Source organism: Amphibalanus amphitrite, unplaced genomic scaffold (genome assembly GCF_019059575.1).
Source record: "Amphibalanus amphitrite isolate SeventyFive unplaced genomic scaffold, NRLGWU_Aamphi_draft 000085F_arrow, whole genome shotgun sequence".
Taxonomy (NCBI): Eukaryota; Metazoa; Arthropoda; class Thecostraca; order Balanomorpha; family Balanidae; genus Amphibalanus; species Amphibalanus amphitrite.
Window position 1 is genome coordinate 515,845 of NW_024881581.1, and position 24,032 is coordinate 539,876.

The 24,032-nt window shown below is 54.8% G+C and overlaps 2 protein-coding genes across 3 annotated transcripts; both read right to left on the minus strand.

Moving 5' to 3' along the window:
- Nucleotides 1–627: 627 nt before the first annotated feature.
- Nucleotides 628–7,302, minus strand: LOC122379834. The gene is made up of 2 exons (XM_043362366.1): nucleotides 6,482–7,302; nucleotides 628–6,255 (listed from the first exon to the last, which is right to left on the minus strand). The coding sequence occupies exon 2, from the start codon at nucleotides 5,538–5,540 to the stop codon at nucleotides 4,479–4,481; it is 1,062 nt and encodes a 353-aa protein (XP_043218301.1). The 5' UTR covers nucleotides 5,541–6,255; nucleotides 6,482–7,302; the 3' UTR covers nucleotides 628–4,478.
- Nucleotides 7,303–10,266: 2,964 nt separating this feature from the next.
- On the minus strand, nucleotides 10,267–23,385 carry LOC122379853 (serine/threonine-protein kinase ATR-like). Of its 2 annotated transcripts, none has more exons than XM_043362403.1 (2): nucleotides 23,253–23,385; nucleotides 10,267–17,398 (listed from the first exon to the last, which is right to left on the minus strand). In XM_043362403.1, the coding sequence occupies exon 2, from the start codon at nucleotides 17,383–17,385 to the stop codon at nucleotides 10,525–10,527; it is 6,861 nt and encodes a 2,286-aa protein (XP_043218338.1). In that variant the 5' UTR covers nucleotides 17,386–17,398; nucleotides 23,253–23,385; the 3' UTR covers nucleotides 10,267–10,524. The 2 variants fall into 2 exon arrangements, with proteins under 2 accessions (XP_043218338.1, XP_043218337.1); XM_043362402.1 differs by lacking the exon at nucleotides 23,253–23,385 and adding an exon at nucleotides 23,095–23,119.
- Nucleotides 23,386–24,032: the final 647 nt, after the last annotated feature.

Here is a 24,032-nt window from a genome sequence, read left to right on the forward strand (position 1 = left end):
GACACATGACACAACTGACCTCAGAAGTCCGTCTGCACACTCGCGTGCCTAACTCACTCAGTCTAGCTCAGACTCTGAGCAGATCAGTACCATTTTATGAATGGGACGCAGGTATGTTGACGCGCCTATCCTAACTACCGCCTTCCTGACCAGCCCATCCTGACTTGGAATTGCCTCCACAATCCGCCCCATCTGCCACAGCCCCCTCGGAACGTCACGGTCCACGAGCAGAACGACGTCCCCCGGCCGCATATTTCTCACCTCCCGCGTCCACTTCTGTCTGGACTGAAGTGACAGCAAATACTCCTGTCTCCAGCGGACCCAAAACTGTTGGGCTAGATACTGAATCTGCCGCCAGCGCCGCCTGGACAGCAAGTCAGCCTCATCATACAACCCGGGGATCGGGCCCGCGCTGCCTCTCAGAAAAAGCAAATGGCTCGGGGTTAGCGGCTCAACCTCGCCCGAGCTGGTAGAAACAAAGGTCAACGGACGGCCGTTCATTATCATCTCAATCTCACAGAACAACGTGTGAAGGGACTCCTCGTCCACACGCTGCTGCAGCGGCATCGACCGCCAGATCTTTCGGAAGGTTCGTATTTGTCGCTCCACACTACCCGAAAAATGCGACGCAGTAGGCGGGTTGAATACCCATTCAATCCCGTACCTCAGCGCTGCGCGCGACAGCCCACTCCTGTCTACTTCCCTCAGAGATTCCCTCAGTTCTCTGTCTGCCCCTGTCATGTTTGTTCCCATGTCACTCCTGATATACTGGATCGGCCCACGACGAGCACTGATCCTCCTCACAGCGTTAATCAGCGAGTCGGTACGTAACGAGTCCAGCAACTCGACATGGACAGCGCGCGTCACAGTACACACGCACATCAGGCCGTACCGTTTGCGTTCAACGCGTCCGGCCTTTACCATGATGGGACCAAACACATCCAACATCACAGAGGAAAAAGCATGTCTCTCCCCCACGACTCGTTCCTGCGGCAGCTCCGCCATCAGCTGCTGCTGGGGCCTGGCGTTCACCTTACGGCACGTGACACACGAGCGAATCGCTCGTCTAACCTCCGGGCCCGCTCCTATGACCCAATACCTCCGCCTCAGCTCCCAAAAGGTATGGTCACGACCCTGGTGTCCCACCCTCCGATGAGTCTCACGGATAATCATCTGGGTCACATGGTGGCGCCGAGGGAGGATCACGGGATGTTTCACCTCGTCAGACAGACAGTCAGCTCGGGACAACCTCCCCCCAACGACCAAAAGTCCGCCGACCATGTGCGGATTCAGACGACTCAGCCCACTAGCCTTTCTAACGCGGACTGGACCGTCGTCACCGCCCTGCGGAAACTCAGGCAGAGAGCTCTGCTGAACGTATCGCAGAACTGCACGTTCCGCTGCCCTCAGATCGGACACGCTCAGCTCTCGAGCTGCACTACTCTCTCGCCGCCTCAGACCTCTCCTCCTCATACACCACCTACGGAAGGAACCGTCACGGATCACATCAATGAATCTCCTCAGCCAGGCCACCGCTCGCTGAAGCCGGCTGAAAGAGGAGAAGTGCCTTATCAGGATATCAGACGAACCACCCTCGCTACACTCGTGCTCCACACGGACCGCAGCGACCGGTGTCGCCTTCACCTCACACTCAGGGATTACCACAGTCACTGTCGGTTCAGTCGGCCACCCACTCGTCCCCTCACGGAGGAACTCCGGCCCACCCAGCCAGGGATCCAGTCCCGCGGAACGACAGCCGCGGGATCCCACGTCAGCCGGGTTCACCTCCGACGGAATATACCTCCATTCGCACACGTCAGACCCATCGTGAATGTATGCGACTCGGTTCGCCACATACGTTTTAAATCGCGTCGATCTGTTCCGCACGTAGCCCAGCACCACCATGCTGTCTGACCACATGTTGAACGAATCGAACAGAGTGTCCAACTCCCTGACCAGCACGCGCCTAATCTTGACCGCCAGAACAGCGGCAGCCAACTCCAGTCGCGGGATGGAGACGAAACGGACCGGGTTCACCAGCGACTTGCCCATCAGAAAGTGGACAGACCGCTCAGTTCCCCCACCCGCAGTCCTCACCTCTCTCACCAGGTACGCGACCGCGGAATGCGCCGTCTCGCTGGCGTCCGCACACACGTGGAGCTCGGTGGCAAGCACCTCTCCTGGCAGATCAGAGATGCACCTGCTGAGCCTGACTCGATCGAGCTCACCCGCCAGCTCCACCCACTCCCGCCATTCCCTCTGCAACACATCAGGGAGAGGCTCGTCCCATCGGTACGACAGGGCACACAGTCGTTGGAGCAATGCACGGCCAAGCAAAGTCACCGGCGCGATCACACCCAGCGGATCAAACACCGAGCTCACGGTGGAGAGGATGCCGCGCCTCGTCACCGGCTTCTGTTTATCACGGAACTGAAAACAGAAACAGTCATCCTCCATCGACCACCTGAGGCCCAGGACACGATCAGAACCGAGACTATCTTTACCAAGGTCCAGCTCCTTGACACTCTTCCCTCTATCCTGTACTGGAATCTGACGAAGGACATCTGAACTGTTACTCTTGTACTTTGTCAAATTAAACGCTCCCGTGCTACACAGCTCTTTCAGATCACTCGCCAGTTTAACTGCTCCCTCCACGGAGGACGTAGCACAGAGGACATCGTCTACATAGGATTTGCGGGTCAGTGCGTCAGCAGCCTCGGGGAACTGCGACCGCCCCTCCTCTGCACACTGTCTGAGCGCAAAGCTCGCCACGCTGCCGCTCGAAACGGCACCGAACACGTGACACGTCATCTTCCACACCCGAACCTCGCCCTCCGGGTCAGAGCCGTGAAACCACAGGAACCGCAGCAGGTTGGTGTCAGGCTCCGGGACCCTCACTCTATGATACATTGAAGCGATATCACAGGTGAATGCTACCGGGCCCTCCCGGAAGCGGCACAGCACACCGAGCAGCGAATTAGTCAAATTCGGTCCCCCCTTCAGTAGATCGTTCAGGCACACACCGTGACTCCTTGCGGCACAATCGAAGACAACTCTCAATTTACCTTTCTCGGGCTCCATCACCCCGTGGTGTGGCATATACCATACAGGGTGGTCACTGTCAGTCAGTCCGTCGGACACCGGGACAGCGTAGCCGTCCTCCTCGAGTGAGGAGATCACGCTGCGGTACATCTCAAAATACTCTCTGTCAGATCGGAAACGCCTCCTCAGCGCTTCCAGTCGTCGGGAGGCCGTCTGGAGACTATCTGGCAGCTCGCCAAAGTCATCCTTGGGGAGGGGAATCACAAACTGTCCCCCGTCATCCCTTACCATGCTAGATCTGACAAAGTCAATCCATTCACGGTCCTCAACCGACAGGCCCTCCCTATCATCCGACAAGTCACCGAACTCATGCTCGTACAGTTTTCGGTAAAGGCACTCGCCGCCGCCGGCGTCCGGCTCGGTCACACACGCGTCCATGACCCTCAGGAAGTTCACACTCAGTCGCCCTCCCGACACATCTGCCCCCTGGGCACAGCCGATGATATACCATCCTACATTGGTCCGCACAGCACAGAGTCCCTCCTCCCCCATCGGAGGGGCCCGCACCTCCCTGGCCACAATCAGTGCAGCACAGTCTGAGCCCAAGAGCAGCTCGACTGGGGAGTCGGCCTCGCACAGCCTGACACCCTGAAGGTGCGCGGCACCACTCAGCTCGTCGGAACTACACCTGTCATCTAATGTCACGGGCAGAGAGTCGACAGTCCACAGATTAGGCAGCGAATGAAACGCGCCACCGTCCGCACCGCTCACCTCTAACCCAGAGGCCATGGCTGTCGGGATAGTCTTCCGGTCAGTTCCCACTGTCTCGATAGATACTGTCGTCCGCTCAATCCGCACGCCTAGACGCGCCGCCAACCTCTCTGTCAAGAAGCTGCCAGAGGACCCCTGGTCCAGCAGAGCGTTCGTTACCAGAACCTTACCAGTCGTGGCCCTGAGTCGCACCGCCACAATAGGCAGCGCCGTCCGGCTGACTCCCCTCAGGCCGAGACTAGCGCTCACTACGTTCGCACCGGACCCGCCGCTGGACGGCATCACCACACCCGCCCCGCGCGGCGTCACCGGAGGTCCTCCGAGCGGTCCCGGACAACTCTCCCGGTGCAGCACAGACGGATGCGCACCCCGGCAGACATCACACTGCAGCGGCCTCCGACAGACCTGCACACGGTGCCCTCTCCGCAGGCACCCAAAGCACAACTGGAATCGCATGAGTGCCCGTCTCCTCTCTCCCCAGGGTCTCTCTCTCAGGGCCTGACAACTACCGATGTCATGCGCCGACCCACAGTACTCGCAGCGCCGGCCACCAGGCTCACCCACCTTGGCCGTGTTCACCCTGAACTTGCCAGGATGAGGCGCACCAGCATCGGAACGGGACGGAGCGGGCGGCCTGGGACCGAAGAGCGGGCTCCTCCGCACTCTCACCTCGGCGCTGATGAAAGACACCAGGTCTGAGAAACGCACAGGATCCCCCCTCTCGCACAGCCGGTCCGCTCCCTCATCCACCTATCCTGAAGGTAGACGGGGACCTTGGATACGACCAGCCGGAGGGTGGACGGGTGCTCAAACTCCCCCATCGTCACCCCGGTCATAGCATTCATGACCTCAGTCAAGAAGAGTGAATATTTATCCAGCCCCTCCACATCCCCAGCCTGGATGCGTGGCCAGCTATCCACCCTCCCGACGTAAGAGTCAATTAGTCTGATCGGATTCCCGTACCGGTTCTCCAGCAGCCGCCTGGCCTCCTCATACCCCTCATCTCCCAGGTGGAGGCATCCCTTTACCAGCTGATTGGCCTTACCTCTAGTATACTGCTCCAGATAAAAAAGAAGCTCCCCCTTGTCATTAGTTTTCTTGGCGATACGCGAGTCAAAAGCTTTCATGAAAAGGTTGAATTCCTCCACAGCACCAGTGAAAGGACGCAGCTCGGCAGGAGGGAGGAGCGACCTTCTCACCAGGGGAGACAGCTCACTCTCCACAGAAGGGGTCTCGACCATAGCCCCAGCCCCCACCCTCAGGGGCTCCCACGCAGACTCGTCTACCTCCCCCATCTCCGCTAGCTGTAGCTCCAGGTCCAACTGCTCGGACCGAGCCCTGAGCCTAAGCTCCTCCTGCTGAGCTTGAGCTCGAACCCTGATCACGTCCGATTCTACCTCCTGTTTAGACTTTATAAGTTTAAGTTTCAGCCTCAGCATGCTAGCTGAGGTACCGGGCGGCCCCTCAGATGAGGTCGCACCAGCACCACGCAGGGGGGCAACACTCACTTGGGCCTGGGGTTCTGCGCTACCCACGTCCTGCGCCTCAGTCCTAACACTCTTAATCTCTGTTTCACCTGACGCGCGTCCCTCGATAGCACCCCACAGCCTCTCTACAAGTTCTACTTTAGTCCCGGTTACATCTAAGTTTAACTCCTCTAGCTCCTTCCTCAAGTCTGAGACCCTAAGTCTTCCCAACTCCTCCTTAGTCAGTGCGGTGATACTCATAGTTCAGGAATGGTTCAGGATCTGGTAGGAACGCCCAGCCAGTACTTAAAACTACACACCCTACAAACTACAAAGCTAAGAATACACAACACACATTAGTTAACCAGAAACGCGCTCATCACTGACCTAACGTCAACATCTCTAACACTAATAGCGTCAGCACCCACGCACACGGGCAACCACAACTGTGCAACCCCACCAGCTAGCTCCCCGTCACTGCTCTCAAGTCCTGGCAGAAAGCCAAGTACCAAACCTCAGTCCTGGCAGAACACCAAACACAAACCCTGTTCTGGCAGAGTGCCAGATCAGGTCGCAGAAATGTCAATCTCTGTCTGGCAAGGCACCAGACTCACTTTGGCAAAAACGTCTGACTCGCTCTTGGCAGAATGCCAGACTCACTCCTGGCAGAACGCCAAACTCCTATGCAACAGCACAGGTCAGTCACATCTCACCGGTATCAAGCGCAGCCAGATGCAGCTGAAGCAGCAGGTTACCCGGAGTTGCAGCAGCAGCCGGCTGCAGCTGACCCAGCCGTTGCTGCACAGCCAGAGTGTAGACGGAGGCCGAGCCGTAACTGTAGTTTCCACAGCCGACGCTGTGGTGCAGCAATCGCCACAGGCGACCGCCGCCGGGCGTCTACGACTCCAAGCTCAGCTGCTCACGCACGTCGAGACCACGCCGTTGACTGAACAGTTGTATTTAAACTGATTCGTTACTGTGGAGCACAGCAGGGCGTCAGCGAGCATACTAGGACACGAATCCACCAGCGCTCACATCGACACTCGCACTGCGCAGTACATACAAAATATGTTGGTTTTAGATTAAATGAAAACAATAATACATTTAACAGCAATTTCCGTTTTACACTTCCCACTCTCTAGCTAACACAATTCCCCTACAAATATCACCTCGAAGTTAATAAACAAATAAACATATCCTACCGGCTGTAAGGGTCTCCACGCCCTTTTCTCAGCGGCCGACCTCGCACCGCAGCAGGCTCGCGCCGGCCGACCTCCCGGCGGCCGACCTCGTGCCGCGGCCGACCCCGTGCCGCGGCCGACCTCGTGCCGCGGCCGACCTCGTGCCGCGGCCGACCTCGTACCGCGGCCTCGTCACACGGCGCACTCAGCCACGGGGAAAACCGGGCTCGCACAGGCCGAGCTCCTCCCCGGGCACCTATACAAACAGAACACACTGCAAAATGACGCACCTGAGGCGAAATCCCATGCCGTCCTATGAGCATATTATAACTACCGAAATACGTATGCAAAATAAATCTAACGCCTGACAAAGCAATCAACATTCCTTTAGCAACAAATTTACGACAATCATCGATCAATATCCACCCACCTTCTGTCCAAAACCAGCACCGCAGCCGACACAACCTCTCGGGCCAGACGCACCCGCCGAAAAGAGCGAAATAGTGTCGCACACTGACACGTACCGAGATTTCACCATCACTCGCACAAATATCAAATTAAGCATGTTTGGCATTCCAAATCCACGCGACGAATACAATAATATTTCTCATGGTTAAATCTTCAATATCTCGGCAGAAAACACACGCCTTCTATACATTTTATCCGCCTCGCTCGACGCGCATCTCTAAAGCTGCCAGAATTCTGACGCAACAAACCCGGCTAGAGGGCGGGGAGTGATGACAAAACAGAACAACCAAAGGCATAGGTAAATCAGACAGGCCGGAAAAGGATAATGCAACACGGACAAGTACCACAATGCACCAAATCTGGCTGGCGCCATCTACAATACCTATGAGTAGGTCTGGTGGTTTCCTGACTACGATTGGGGTGGTCCTGCAGGAGGACCTGGAGTGAATGCCATCCTGGTGAGGCTTGGCATTCTGGATGTTTTTCTTATCTGTGACTTTCCCAGATCTTTTCCCTATATGTGGGGAAGAGTCTTCCCTTTTTTCCTGTGGGCACCCATGCTGTACCCTCTTTTGTGATCTACCTGTACTCCGCTTGTCCAGCTGGTGAGTTTCCCGAGGGGAGGGTGGGCTAACAGTTTCCCGTTGTGATCTGTTTTGAGGCGTAGTCTCTGTTTCCTCAGTGTCAGACATTGAGGTGTCACTGCTGCCTTCGTTCTCACTGTCTGGTACGGTTTGTCGCTGGGAGAGGTTCGTTGAGGGCGTGTTGGCAAGTGCCTGTGCCACTGAAGGCTCTGCCTGAGTTGGTGTTGGGTTCAGAGATGTCTCTGTGGTGTTGCCCATTTCTTTGGTGAGTGTGGCACTGTGGAGCTGTAATAGTCTTTCCAGTAGCGTGAGCATTTTGTCAAGCTTATGCTCGACATTCTCCACTCTGACTCTCAGGGAATCGTCACAGCGCACACTTTCACTCGAGTTCCGTACCACTGCTGCAAAGGAGCGTGGTTCAGGAGGCAAGTTCCCCCTCTCTGTGCGATGGATACGACGAGCATGGGCATAGGAGACATCTCTGTCCACTTTAATTTCACATATGTCCCTCTCAGTTTTCCAAACACTGCAGGTTTTGGAGAGGCAGCCGTGTCCAGCCTCACCACAGTTGATGCACTTTGGAGAGCAAGTCCCTTCATGTTTTTTGGAGGCACAGTTCAGACATATACACTCAGCCTTACACCTTTCCTGTGCATGTCCGTATTTCCCACAGTTGTGGCAAAGAAGTGGGTTTGGTATATACTTCTTGACTGGGTACCTGACATAGTCAAATTGGAGCTGTGAGGGACATGTTGGGGTGTTGAAGGTAAGAAGAAGAGTGGGCGTGCGCTGAACTTCCTCCCCTACCTTCCTCGTGAATCTTTTTACGCCAACCACACCAAACTCCTCAAACCAACCACAGATCTCCAACTCTGACAAGTCAATCAGGTCAGGCGCATGTATGATACCCTTGCTCTGATTCAATCTCGCGTCCCTCTGTACGACACACTCCTCACCACCAAAAAGTTGGGCCTTTAAGAGTTTGTCTGTCTGAACCTCGTTTTTGGTCTTGACTAGCAAAGACCCGTCTGCCATGAAGTTAGCTTTGGCCACTTTTTCCTGTCCGCCAAGAATGCCTCGGACACAGGTTTGAACCCATGGCCACCCTCTTTCCTTCACACTTTTCCCAGATGTAAGTTTGAGTTGCAGATAAACCCCCTGGGTTCCTTCATCTGCATCTCCCCAGAAACTCATTTCATCCACTCTTGTCCGTTTTAAGGCCCTTGGCCCCTCCATCACGTCCAATCCATACGCCTACTTACCGACCTCCGAATGCAACTACAAGTACAAATGAAATGGCCTTGAATGAACTCAACAGCGAAAACCAGTCGGTGGAATATTCACCACCCTCCAGTTAATCGTCCTCTCTCAAAGACAATTAAATTAAAGAAAAGCAATAACCAAATAGCAACTTCTAAATCTTGACGCTTATGTCTCTCCTCTCCGGAAACGTCCTCACACGTGGCCTGCGCTGTGCGATAATGATAATAACAAAAATAATCACGAACAGGTTTTTTTGTGCTTACTACCAACCGCTGTTCTGTTTCAAGCACCCAACACGCGTTTCAGAAATGATCTACCGTGTGCACCAATCAGCAGCACGTATGCTATTTGACTCTCCTTTTTCGATTTTCTACTGGTTATTGATTCTCTCAATAACTTACCGTTATCTAAAAGAGAACACTGAACACGAAAACGGTATGTCTCTAGCACGCAGTGTTTGTCATCAGAGGGCGCGTTCGTTTTAATTTTTCCCTAGGGATAAGTTCCAAAACCTAGCGAAACCTTCTACAATCTAGAAACATTTTACAATTTTTTTGACAAATTATTTGAAACTTTGAAAACAAAAACTAGCAGTGGCGGATCCAGGGGGGGGGGGGGGCAAAATGGGCATTTGTCCCCCCAAACGGCATAGTTTTAACACCGTGGTTTTAACATTACGCCTATGGACGAGGCATGGAAAGATTCGATAAATTGTTACGATTTGCCCCCCCCCCTCCAAAAAAAAAACTCTGAGCTGGATCCGCCTCTGAAAACTAGCCAACGCGCACGGCAAGAAGCTAATACGAAATTCTGCATGCAGACAGTTTCAAATTTGCCGCGTAAGCGTTCATGGGAAAAGTGACATTTATCGATCGAATGATTTCCAAACGTGGTATGGCAGATTTTCATTTCGTTCGACGAACGAATCCAAAACCGCGGGAAATCAGCGGCAGTCTAATATACCTAAATCTGAGAGGACGGGAAACCCGTTCAGTCATTTTTCATATCCAGAATCCTCGTCATCTTCTCCACGCCTCGAACCCCCTGTGCTGGACAGAACAGTGAACAGTCTCATACCCGGCGCGGGTAGCGTATAGCTCCTCCCCAGGGAGTAGATCCGGTAGATCCATCGTGCAGTGGGGTGACCATTGCATTGACGGAGCTGGGTGGCCTGTCCACTGGACGGGCTCAGCCCCGGCGGCGCACCAGTGTGACCGCCCACCCACACTGCCCAGACCATTGTCATCCCTTGATTTCTATCATCCCTCCGGCTCTCGGGAAATTTGATTTGACCGCAAAGGCCTACACATACGAAATAAAAACCGGCCGCGGACAGGCCAGGCATCAGTATCACTCAATGCTGATATCGTAAACCGTGGTTTGCTCGCAGGTCACTGCATCATATGAACATGTTGACATTTCTGTACCCCAAACGGTTCGCCGTATTACCTTCACGCCATCTCGATCTCCATTGTCTACATACAGCTCCCGTTATATCAATACAAAACTCATTTATTTGCAATATTTTAGGTTCTTAACATCACTCTCGAATCAACAAATACTTTAGTTGAAAAATACAAAACTGCACCAGCTGGTAGGTGCTGACAAACAACGAACACATTATCAAAAAATCACAAGATGCTTCACAGGTCAGTACAATGACGAAGCGCAAATGGCACAGCTGCGAACCTGTCCGGTTCACAAAACAAACATCACAGTAGCTGAGTAGTACGGCTGCCGCTGGCCCACTCAGAAGTGCGCCGCCCAGCCGATATACATCTGGCACAGGTTGTCGACGCTGGTAGCCTCCTCGATCAGGTAGTTGACCTGGCCGGCCACCGACAGCGGAATCGGCACCGGCTTCAGTTTGGAGCGCACCTGGCCGCGGAGGCGCTGCTCAATGTCGCCCACGTGCGCCTGCGCTTTCTCGTTAACAATCTCGCCGACGTCGCGCGTCTTGCGCTCCTGTTTGCTCCATTCAACGAGTGGATCGTGCACGAACGGCCGCAGCACGCACATGAGCGCGTCCTGCTGCTGGCGCATCACCGACATGGTCACCTCGCAGGCGGTCCGGTACACGCCCTCCACGCCCGTAGGACCGAGCGCATTCACCATGTTGTGCGTCAGCCGGAACGGCACGCGCTCCGGCCAATCGAACAGCTCGCCCTTGTTGAAGAGACAGTTGAAGTCGACGTGCACGCAGTCACCACAGGAGGCGTCCAGCAGGATGTTCTCGCCGTGCCGGTCACCGAGGCCGAGGATGTAGCCGATCATGGACATGACGGCCGTGGTCCTGGCGTAGTTGAGGCGCGCCGTGTACCACGCCTGCGGCTCGGCAAAGGTGTCCACCAGCCACTGGCTGAGCAGCGGCGGGTGGCGTGGCAGAAGCTGCTCCACCAGCACCTTACGTTTGGTCTCCAGGGAGTCTTCGAGACGCGGACAGACCTGCTTCAGCTCGGCGTTGGTCATGACGTTGCCACGCCGGCGGTACTGGGTGAGCAGCACCTGGCGCATGCCGCTCAGGTTCGGCACCCACTGCAGCAGGCCGCACTCGTCGTTTAGAGGGATGACCGTGTATGTCCGGATACGGAGACTTCGTGACCGCGCTTCGGCGTCGCTGGCCAAGTGTCTGTTAACCAGCCGGTTGAACTCCATCAGCCTCGAGTCTTTGCGAAGGTCGTCCTTTGGCTTGGCCATCATTGTGTACTTGCGACCGTCCGTACCCCGTATGGTGATCTTCTTCGGCTTGACTAACGACGGCATCACTTCCAGCTCGTCTTCGAAGCCGGCGATGCACACCTGGTCATCGGGGAACGGCTGGAAGTTGTTACCGTGCTGCGCGGCCGTCTCGGGCAGCACCACCGTCATCTGCTGCTGTAGCGGCACCAAGATCTGTGAGAAGTTGGCCGTCACTAGTCGGCGCAGGCTCGGGAAGAAAGCCGTCATGCTCAGGCGGCTCACTTTCTTGTCCACAGGCTTGTTGGAGAGATCCACCAGCTTGTCGGCCAGACGCGAGACGTCGCTGATGAAGGTCGCCAGAGACGGCTTCTTCGCTTTGGCGCGCGCGAAGACATCCTGACAGCGTTCGACCCGCATGGGATACGACGAGCGAGAGACGGCCAGCATCGACCACATGCACTGCCTGGGATAGGTGGCCAGCAGGGCGGCCAGGATGTCGCGGATCTGGGCGTACACCTCAGGTCGGCCGTGGCAGATACGCGAGATGATCTGCGGCAGCGAGGTGAGGAAGCAGTACAGAGGAAGCCCTTGCAGCAGCTGGCCAACCCTCCGGCACATCATGTCTATGTTCTTCGCCACCAGCGCCGCGTCCACAGCTCGTTTGTTGGTCTTGTTGTTTGACACATCAGCGCCATAGTCCAGCCACACACTGAGCAACCGCGGCATCGACTCGTAGACATGCCGGCAGCCGTACTGGAGAGACTTCCCGAGCGCGTGCACTACGCGTGCCGCCAGCTGGCTCGAGTCACGTCCAACCGCCGGCAGCGCCGCCCAAAGTCGCTCTAAGTACTTGGCGGTGTAGAAGTGTACCTCTTCCCAGTCTAGGCGAATCTCAGTCACCTCAAGGAAGTGCTGATTGATGACGCTGCTGTCCATGTGCGCCGACTCCTCACAGTAGCGCGCCAGCAGGAGTTTCGCTTCTGCCAGGATGTTGCGGTTCTCCGTGGTCAGCCGGCCAGCCTTCAGGTTCGCAGACCAGTCCGGGAAGTGGCTCTCCACGCCCTGGCGCAGCACGCGGATGGCATTGTCTCCATCTCCACGCAGCCACAGAAGTCGTGCTCGCTCCACGAACGCCTCGGGCAACCGGCGCTCCTGGGGTTCCATCTGGAGCAGGCAGTTGGCCGCCCTCTGCAGCTGGCCCGCCTCCCGCGAGACGCGCGCGCTGCGCAGCCAGCACCGACCGATCTCTAGGTCAAGTGTGTCGGCAGCACTGGAGGCACGGTCTCTCAGTCTATCTCGAGCTAGGGTGAGAACCGCACGGCGAGCAGTGAGCACTGGCTCCAGAGAGCTCACCGCCGGCCGCACGGTGTCCAGTCGGCGCTGCCAGGTCGCCAGCTCTGCGGCGGTGTTTGGCTCTCCCTCTTCCCAGAGAAGGCTGGGCAGCGCACGCTCCATATCGCTCAGAATGTGTAAGCGCACTAAATGCTCGTACTCCCGCGCGTAACTTCCCTTCTCGATCGTGGCTAGGCAGAGAGGTGCCATCTCTTGCTCGCGACAAAAGCTCAGCATCTTCTCAAACTCAGTTTTCTTCTTTTGGTCGGCGTGGAGGAGTGTTGCGCCCACGGCGGCTCCCCACGAAGTGAGCGGAGTGTCTTCGAGCGCCGGCTCCAGCGCGTCCCACTGGCCCAGACGCCAGGTGGCCTCCACCAGCAACTCTCCAAACTCTTCTTGCCAGGCGTCGGAGCGGGCGGCGAGCGCGCGCGCCAGGCCCAGCGCCGAGTGCGGCTGGTCCAGACTCAGGTAGCAGCTCACCAGGCCTCGGTACCCCTCCAGTTCACTGCCCGGCGTACTGCACACGTGTTCGTAGCAGGAGAGCGCGTCCTGAAGCTGGCCACGCGATTGGTGCAGCACTAGCTGGTCCGCCACTGACGGGGCCTCCTGCCGAGTGGCAGACACGCCGGCCACGCCGTCCGGCTCGGCCAGCGAGACGTACAGCGCCTGCAGCAGCGGCAGTCGCGCCGCCAGTTCCGTCGGGTGCCTTCGTAGGTGGAGTTCTAATGACTGCAGTGCCCTCTTTTGCCCACCGCAGCGTCGGCTAGCTTCGGCCACCACGTCAAACGGTACGCGTTCAAGGAAGGCGGAGACTGCGCAGAAAGCGGTGTCATCCCGGCGCAACGCGTCCAGCAGTCGTGAGCTGTTGCCGCACTGTGCTTGTCGATCGAGCCGCCAGCCGGCCGCTGCGTCGAGCACAGCAAACACAGAGCGGCAGCAGAGTCGGTGGGTCTCGGTGGACTTTGGCGACTGGTCGCGCAGCACAGCCTCGATCTCAGCCAGGGCCGCTCGCTGCGCGGCGTCGCCTCCGTCGATGACGGCCGTCACCAGGACATACGGCAGCAGGAACGCCGCCAGCGTCACGTCACGACACGCAACGGAGCGCGTGGCGTTGAACACCTGCGCTGCTTGTGACTGCGTGACGAAACTGGACAGCTGAGTCAGCCACAGACCGACCCAGTCAGAGTATCCTCCGGCGGCATCAGCACTGCCGTACACAATCAAAGAAGGGTTCCGGCTCTGCGAGGTTGTCACGTTGTACTTGGATGTCCGCATCGGAGCCAGGAGTTGCCGCAGCTCTGCCGGCAGTGAATCCCACAGTGCCGCCCCGCCGCCGCCGCTCACACCGTAAATTTTTAGCACCTCCTGCATGGCGAAGGACGCAAAGGCCTGAGATGTTCCATCTGGTGCCGCACTGTACGCTCTTCCCAGCTGAGTAAGCAACTCTGTGGCGAAATCGTCCGAAGCGATGGGCGCCAGCGGCACAGGCTGTGCAGAATTCACTACTTTGTCGGCGGTGGTGAGCCGCGCCGGATCGATGGCGCCCAGCGAGCCGAGACATTCGGCCACCAGGCGGCGGGCGTCATTGTCGGCGTCCCGGCAGGCGGCCAGCAGGGCGTCCATCAGTTCACCGAGCGTCGGCTGGCCGCCGGCCGCTGACCGCACCATGGTGTTCAGCTCCTTACTGTGCTGCGCCAGCAGCCGGCGCACGTCCAGCAGAACGTGCCGCCGCACCAGCACACTGTGGTGGGTCAGCATGCGGACAGCGCGCGCCAGCCGGTCGGCGAGCGGCGCCTGAGAGTTGCACAGGCTGACGGCGCCCAGCTGAGGCAGCGAGTCCACGTCCGGCAGCTCGTCCAGTACATCAGTCAAGTCCTCAGCTCGCTCTGTCAGCAGGCATTTCAGCGCAGGAGCACGCTCAGCAGGTGGCAGAGGCGCCAGTGTCACCAGCAGCTCAGACGCCAGTGCGCGAAGAGCAGGACCATCGAGCGCGCGTATCATACTGACCCACACAGATGCATGATCCACACCTCTAACTGACAGGCCCGCTTTCAGCGTGGCCACCATCTTCCTGCTAATTGCTGAGACGGGGGCACGGCCAAGCAGCTTGCACAGCTCGCCCACGGACAGCAGCACGAGACGCTTTTCCTCATCGGAGGTGACCGAGGAGCTAAGGCGTGCATCTGCCGAGCCCAGCACACCCAGTAGCCGGCCCGACAAGTACTTCACGAGCGTCTCCAGTGGCACGGGCCGTCCGCTTGGTGGGCCGTCGTCGTCCAGCTGCGCCAGACAGCCCAGCTCGCGGATCACATCTTCTCGATGGGCGTGCATACCCAGTACGAGCTCGCTGACCTGGCCCTGCAGGGAGCAGCGCCGGATCCCAGCAATATCCTTCCCAGTAGCCTTCTCGATGAACGCATGTAGCTTTCCGAGGTCGGCGCGTCTCCCCGACAGCACCAGATGCGACATGACGTACTGGTAGTTGTCGATGAGCAGGTCCATCGGACTCGTCTCGAGCGTCGCCACGGCGTCGTCCAGGAGGTCGGCGCGTCCAGCCGTTGCCATGGCGACCACGAGCGGCGGCAGAAGGTGTCTTCGGCCCACCTGGAGCAGAGTGGCCAGCGAACGCCACTCCCAGGCGGCGGCAGCGGCGCCCAGTCTTGCCAGCGGCGCGCCCGACTGGAGCAGGTGCTTCGCCAAGGCGGCGCACACCACCGCGCGGTGGCCGAGCCACAGCTGGGAGGGCGGCAGCTCGGACCTCCGCGCCAGCTCCTGCAGACAGAGGTGCGCCGTGGCCGAGATCGCGGACTGACCACACAGCAGAGGTCGCTGCAGCACCGCCAGAACCTGCGCCATCACCCACGGAGACATCCACTGGACCCGATACAGCAGACTGTCCAACACGTGCGCGCACTGCTCGTCATCCAGAGACGCCAGCCACTCAAACAGCAGCGTCTGTGCCGGCCGCCAGTCGCGGTCGTCATCGTCTCCCCCTCCGTACAGCACCTGAGACAGCGCCGGCGACCACTCGGCAGCGTTCGGCAGTGCCAGCACAGCGCGCACCACGGCTGTTCGGTCCTCGGCGTGGTTTATGCAACTCACAAGCGCCCGGTGCTCGGATGACGTCACCGGCCGCTCCCATGACGTCACAGCTCCGATGATGACAGCGACCACTTCAGTGGGCGGCACCGTAGCAACTGACATGCGCCGCGCTCCCTCTGGCGGCAACTGCCAGTCACACTGAGCACAGTACATCTGCAGTTTTCCCAGTCCTATACAGTCTGCTGGAGGGTCTGCCGATCCCTCCTCTTCCAGACACACAGAGGCGGACCCGGCACTCAGACACAGCAGCCGGCCGAGGGGAGCCAGCTGGCTATATGACGTCACCGCCGCCATTAGCTGTCCGGTTGCCGATCGGCCGATATTGAGGGCCGCTGCCGGCAAGAGCTCCTCGCTGACCTCACACTGACCACAGAGTTTACCGACCAGTTTGGCTCGCCACAGCGGACACACGAAGTGCGGGAACATGACCAGCACACGCAGGCAGTCCTCGGCCGCGTCAGAGCCCGCGGCAGGACCCAGCTTGGAGATAACGGCTTCCAGTCGCGCTCTGACCTCGGGTCGACCGGCCGTCGGCTGCAGGTCCAGCCAGCTGACCTCTGCCCCGAGCCACGGCAGGGAGAGCACGGCCACCAGCAGCTTCTGCACCTCCACATCCACCGGCCACTGCAGCATACACTCCGTCGCGTCCACTGCGTGCCGATACACGCCAGAAAACCCGTTCACCGGGGATTCCTCGATCGCACTCAGCATATGCAGCGCCATCTGTTCAGGCGGTGTTACCGACGCAGCTCGCGACACTGCAGCGTCGCGCCAGGCGGCCGGCGGCAGGCGGGTGAACTCGGCCGGCGCTGGGGTCGGCGGCAACAGGCGGGCACGCAGCAGGCGGTGTCTCAGGGATGCCGGCCGCTCGCCCACCAGACTGGTGACGGCCCGCAGCGCTGCAGAGCGGCTACCGGTGCGCCCAAGACGGCCGAGGCAGGTGACGGCGGCGCTCAGCTGAGCGTTAGACATCACCAGCAGCTGGAGCACTTCCTCACACAGCAGCCAGCCGAGCACCGTGTCTCGGAAGGCAGCCAGCGCAGTGCCGACCGGCAGACGCCTCTCCACCGGCGGCAGCGGTGAGTCCTCCAGCAGCCGCAGCGTGGCGCCACCGGCGGCCGGCGCCGTCAGCTGCTGCAGCAGCGACAGCCACAGCGGCAGCACGGCGCCCGCCAGCAGCACCGGCTCGCGCGCGTGCAGCGTGCGCAGCAGACGGACGGCGCAGGAGGCGGCGCGCTGCCTCGTCGCTCCGTCGGGCAGATCGCCCTGCACCAGGACCAGCTGCGCCAGCACCCATACGGTGAATTCATGGCTGCGCTGCCGCTCCCCGGCCGGCTCGCCGTGAGCCGCCAGGAACACGGTCGCGTTGTTCGACAGGCACGACTCCAGCGAGGTCAGCAGCAGGCTCAGGCTCTCGCCGCTGCCCACAGATGGCAGCACCGACTGGAATACAGCCACAAACTTCTCTCGTACGCTGGAAGGGCTCGTCTCGGCCATTGTTCCCGTTCATCTGTCGACAGAATGAAAAAAAAATAGTAAAGATAATTATCCTACACTGAGGTATATGTAATATGGCCTTGCACTGAGGTTTACAGAATCAGTCGATTCAAAACACTTGCTTTTTATCCACGGTCACAGCCCATAGGACACACCCAGATTACTTTCCAAATAGGTTATACAGTAAAGGCCCTCATCACAAAGCAACCGTTCCGTCGTTTCCATCCTCAGGACATTCAAAATTTCAAATCCCTCTCCTCCACGCCGCAACCCCTTAATCCGGGCTGGACAGGCAACTTTATCCGATGCGGGCGGCTCCCATTGGAGCGCACCGCAGCTCCTAAGGGACCACAGCCGTAACCAGGTGCAGAGAGTACTTGGGGGGCTGGTCGGTCTGTCTATTTGGATCGGGGTCAGCACCGGTGACTCTCTTTAAGTGCCTGCCCAGACCAAAGTCTCCCCCTAATTCCTATCATCCTCGCGGTTCTGCAATGGTCTCAATTGAACGAAAGGGCCTAACCCAACAAAATAAACAAACAAGAATTGCAAAGGGAGCAGGTAGTAAGGGTTATAGAAAGGGAATGACAACCAATGCATACAACTTGACAGCACATCGGTAAAAGGCAATGTTAGATACATTCAGAATCATGACATCATCACAGGAATTAGTTCGGTGCTCGATTCCACATTGTACTCGTATTCTAAGAAAACCGCTGCAGGGCAACTGCAATATGATGACAGTGGGTAGGTATATAGGGGAGACCGGCCGGGGCCAAGGAGCGGCAGCGGCGAGCGGGGCAGGGCGGCAGTCGGTCGACCCGGCGACGGACTCGACCAGCTCCTCGGGGGAGACATGGAGTGATGAGGCCACCAGTGACAGGTCAAGAGGGACACCCAACAAGACAGGTTGCCAAGCAATGCTTGGGATCGTTCCAGAGACAATTATTAAAAAAATATATCCACCTTAGTATTAGTTAGTGTGTGTAGGTGTGTCGTGCGAACACTACATTTTCAGAGTGAGGATGAAAGGCAATGATCAAGGGATAGGATGCAAATTGTGATAGAATTGGCAATGCAGGCGGAGACAGAACAAAATGACCTGGGAGTGATCGTAACGTGGAGCTTAAGTTTCAGAGGCATGCAGCGGCAGCAGTCAATAACGCATCTTGAGTTGTGCCCGTCTTCTCATCGTCATTCAACCTGTCGAACAAGATGAACCTTAGCTCGTTTACTTTAAGTTTGACACTCACTGTAAACGTCTCCTTGAACACAGCACGAGAACTGGTAGCTGAAACACGAAAACTGGTTGGCGCACATTAAGTTCACAGACGATCAACTTTATCAAAATCATTTCTACCTGGCTCCTAGTTCCCGGACTCGCAATTCGTAGTTGCCCATAGTTACAACCCCACAGGGATAGACGATTTGTCGGGAATAATAACTGAAGTAATTAGCAACTCGTACAGCGTTTAACTTAACGGTAAATGATCGGTGTTCAAACTTATTTTGAAGAAAAAAATATTATTCATATCAACGGCACAATGTGCACTAAGCAGTTTTCTCAGTAATGCCAAGATTCCTTTACTACTCAGGGTGGTTCACTAGGGAAATAAAGGCGCCGTGGTGACGTCATGGTAGAGGAAATCCTTCACGTTGAAATGAAGGCGTCATTTGAATTGCTGATGTTGGCTCGATATAGTCCTTTTTTTAGTGTCAGCCCCATTTATCGTAATGAGGCGAACTCATTGTTACATTGGTACAACTTTTGATGGCACATAATCCTTGTTTTTTCTCCAGCTCGCTCGAAAGATGATGAAATGTGCAATGCATGCCTATGGGTGAAGGGAGATTCTACCGCCGTGGTGACGTCACGGTAAAGGGATTCTGGAGCTCGTGAGCGGGGGCTGAGTAATTCTCTTGGAGTAATTCAGCCTGCAATTCTCGTGCTGTGTTCTAAAAGATGTTTACAGTGAGGGTAAAATAAAACTTTACCAATCCTATTCAAGTCTCTAGACGCTCGCGTGAACGCTAAGGGCGCTATCTCGCGTAGGGCTACAGAGCAGGGTTTCGGAGTCGTGGTACGAAGCATTGAAAACGACACTTTATTAACCCGCGCCCTGCTGGGGGGTGTTTGAACACCCCCTCCGGCGGCACCGTTTTCAGCACACCTTATCAGGCTTATCATGCATCTTTTCTGCATATGCTGTGTAAATTTCAGGCCAAGGTCACTCAACGTCAGGTCACAAGGTCACGCCAGGTGGCCTCACCTCATAAAAAATTAAATGCCAGCCATAGCTACACCGAGTGGCCGATCACTTTAAAACTTTCAGCAATTGATAAGGATAACAGTACCTACAAAATGTTTCTCTCGGAAATTTGATATCGGTGACCTAAGGTCAGATCAATTATCCGACCTCTCCATTTAAGTCAATGGGAAAAATTGAAAAGCGCCTCTTTTGGACCAACGTCATTCTAAACACTTTCAAACATCGAATTACAAGTAAACATGACACAATGAACCGGAAAATGGCACCCGTGACCCCCTCGTTACGCTCCAGCGGGGAAAACGCTTTAGATCTGTTCGGCTCGACGATACGGATCGACTGATATGTAGCATGACCTTTTCCTGTCAGGCCATTACCTTGACCTGAGGTCCAATTTTTGAGAAGGTGTAAGCCAGGGCTGATATGCATGATATGCAACATGACCTTTTCTGTGACCATGACCTAAGTTGTCAACTTAAAGTTCATTTGACGTGTCTCAACTAGAGAAACGTGATGCCGGTAAAACGAACGTAATACGCGCTTGGTGTCAGAGTTATTACAGACGTTTACCGAAAAATGTCAAATTTTGAGTTTTTGCTCTCCGGAGGCTAAAGCAATGACCTTTGATCAAATCTGAGAACAATCCTAAGAAAGAACTTTCAAGTAAGTAGCTACCGAATACACTTTCCCGCGGCACTGCAGCTCTGTTGGTTCCCGAGTCATGCACCGCTGTATGAAAAGTTGTCGAAATTGGGAACCGAAATTCGTGATAATTTTACTTTTAAAGACCTCTAGTGACCTCAGAAATGACCTGATTGAAAAATGACCTGATAATTTTGAAAGATCTCATAGCGAGTTATCAATTGCCTTTTCCCCAATCTTTCAAGCTTATTTTACCTTCCGGGATAATCTGGTTTGGCCCAAGGGCCAAATATCCACACAAGATGCCACATGAAGGTTTTCCGACCAAACCTTGGTGCTGCAGCTTGGTAGGTTGGGCATTACTAGTGTAGACATCACATGAAGGTTTTCCAACCAAGGAGAAGCACTGGGACTGCTGTAGGTGGTAAATGGTAAGTTGTACAATTAGGGTAGGTCAGGTTTGGTTATATATGAATGCATTTTTCATTGATGTTCATTATTTGTATTTGACTTGGCTTAATCACATGCATGTAATTTTATAAAGTGTTGCCATCTGCAAGCATCAGAATAAACATAACTTTGAACCTTGTCCTTGGTGCCAATGGAGAAGGTGTAAGCCAGCACTACTGATACTGAGGCACTATAGGTTTCTACTTTCTAGGCTGAAGGTTTCTAGGTTTTAGGTTTCTAGGTTGTAGGTTGTAAGTTTGTAGGTTGTAGGTAAGGTGGCATTAGTAGAGCAGACATCACATGAAAGTTGTCCAACTGAGGAAAGGTGCTGTAGTTTGTAGGTAGGTTGAAGGGCAGGTTGTAAGTTGAAGGTTTGTAGGTTTTAGAATTTAGGTTCTAGGTTTGTACAGGGTGCGGCAAAAGTTTTGATACCTTACCATTCATTCCCTCCCTCCCGTAAAATTAAAACAACAGTTTCATTTCAGCGGTCAATGTATTCTCCACGAAGCTGGACACAGAGTGGGAGACGTGCGGGCATGCTGGCCACCAGGTTCTTCAGAGTCTGTGGGCTGATGTTCGCCCACGTCCTCTTGAGCGCCTTCTCGAGCTGTCCAAGGTTGCTGGGAGGTTTTTTCTTGTCCAGCTCCTGCTGCATTATCCCCCAGAGCTCTTCAATTGGATTCAGGTCAGGGCTGTTCCCTGGCCACTTGTCCTTAGCCCAGAAGTTGGGGAGGTGCTCCCGGCACCACTTCTGCGCTCTGGCAGACCGATGAGCTGGAGCGCCATCCTGCATGAAAATGCTGCCCGACCTGCGCTCGACCATGCGGCGCGTGAGGACGGAGCCCGTCGTGGCCGTCCTGTTAATGGCAGGGAGGCAGACTTCCTCGAGGATGTGCTCCACGTAGTACTCGGCATTGACCGACGTCTTCTGCGGGATCACGTGCAGCTGGCTCAGTCCCTCGTAGGACATCATGCCCCACACCATCAGTTTCGGCGGGAATTTGACGCTGAACGCCTTCGGGACTTCAGCCGGGTTCTCAGCCCACACTCGCTCGTTCTGGCGGTTTGGGTGGTGGAAGAGTTGAAAGAGAGACTCGTCGCTGAAGAGTACCCGTTTCCACTCTTCCACAGTCCAGTTCTTGCGTTCCTTACAAAACTGAAGCCTCTATGCTCGCTGTTTTTCCGTTAATTTTGGCCTTACGCGGATCTTGTAGGCCTTCAATCCAAGGGTGTTCCTCCAGTATCGGCGGACAGTCCTCTCGGACACCGGATATTTCTTCCGAGTGAGCTGTTTGGACAGCTTCCTCGCCGAGTGGCCAGATTTTCCAGCCGCTTTCTTCATCACGATCTTGGCGACGGTCGAGATGCTGGAAGGGCGCCCTGACCGCGGTCAATCTGCGACGCTCCCTGCCTCCTTAAACTTCTTCCACCAGCATTTGATGGTGAGGATTGGGACCCCAAAGTGTGAGGCAACGTCCCTCTGCGTCTTGCCGGCTTGGAGCATGCCAATGGCGCGGCTGCGAGCCGCCAAACTGTATTGTTTGACCTTCATGGTTCGGCCGTGGCTACTGCAGCGGCCACCGGGTGGATAATGACCCTGGCCGGCGACCCTCTGGGTCGAGGTCAGCTGTTCAGCTACTCCCCGCCTCGGGGAAGGATGCGGGTACGCAAGGGCGCGCTCAGAAATGTCATATTCGGGGGCATGTTGGAAATGCATTGAGTTATTACAAAAAGACGGAAGGTATCAATACTTTTGCCGCACCCTATAGGTTAGGTTAGGTCAGGTTAGGTTTGTTTTAGGTTTTGTTAGAAAAAAACACCTCTGGGTATAGCGTCTCTCCTCAGTAAGAAAAGCTCCATGTGACATCTGCTCTACTAATACTGGTTAGGTTAGGTCAGGTTAGGTTAGATTTGTTTTGATTTGATTTAGTTAGAAAGAAAGAAGGACGAAGGTGAAAACATGGCGCCTGCCGCCTAGGGCGATTTTATCAAGGCTCTTAAAATGCACTAGCACAAACCATGTGACAACCACGTCACGCCCCACAGACCAAATAAATATGCCCTCAGGCACCCTGGCCCTGTTTCACAGGTGACAGCAGCAAGCTGCTATTACAAGTGTCAAATTGAGTTTCCATGGAGACGTCAAAAAACCTATTCCTCCAACACTACCAGAAGTGTGACTCGCGAAATGGAATAACAGCGTGCTGCTATCACCGGTGAAACAGGGCCAGTTTTCACCGGCATCCAGAAAGAATAGGTAGGTACCTAGGTAGCTACCCGTTATCCAAATGTTAGAGCTTCTTTATTGCATAATTTTCAGCTGCATCTACAAAACTGCTATTGTATTCCAGACCTCTAAGTTAAACATGGAATTTTCAAATCTCAAAGCTGAAAATTGATTTTTTTTTCAAACCTCAAGAGTTGAAGTTGGCGAAATGGCGCAGCAGTGACAAAATATTCCTATCATCTTGCGAGATCATCCATAATCCTACGACATTTATATATACTTACCAATATATTTCAATGCGTTCGACAACGAATACATATGATACCTGAATCACTTATTCATTTTGACTCTTGCCGTCTTCCAAAATCCACGGTGACCTCCAAAACTAGAAATTGGTAAATTTGCGGGCTGCATTGCGATCAAGGTCGTGAATATTATGTTAAAAGGATTAATTAAATAAATGACGTTTATTGGTAAAGTTCTTCCTATTTTAGCGAAAAGCTCAAGATATTGACAAATATGGTTTGCGGTGAAAAAAGAATAGGTAAAAAGATTTGGTGGAGTTGTTTTTGTATGCCATTTCATTGCTAACACTTGGTTTGTTGAAAAATATTTATTTGTCTTTTCTTCAGAAATTAAGTGCAATTGGGTGGTTATAGTGCATACAACCAGCCAGTAATTGTATACTCTAGCAATATAGCTAGACAACTTGTTTTCATTTTTGTGTTATTTGTTTTTTTAATGCATTAATTTAGTATGACGTCATTTTTCGCCATAATCATGAAATATTTTCGAGAAAATCTTGACGTCATCAACAAGGCCACAAGTAATAATCAAAACATAACTTATTTTTAAATGATCTTTAAATGACGTCAAAATATTTTTGAAAGTTAATTTTAGTTTTATTGGTAACAATCTGCATTATTTTGATTAGTAACAGCATTTTATTTCTATGAATGCAACATTTTGGGCCTATTAAGCAGAAAACATAATTTCTTATGTACCTCAATAGTATATGACGTCAGATAATCCTTTCAAATGGTCTTTGTTCTGTTCTAGAACGC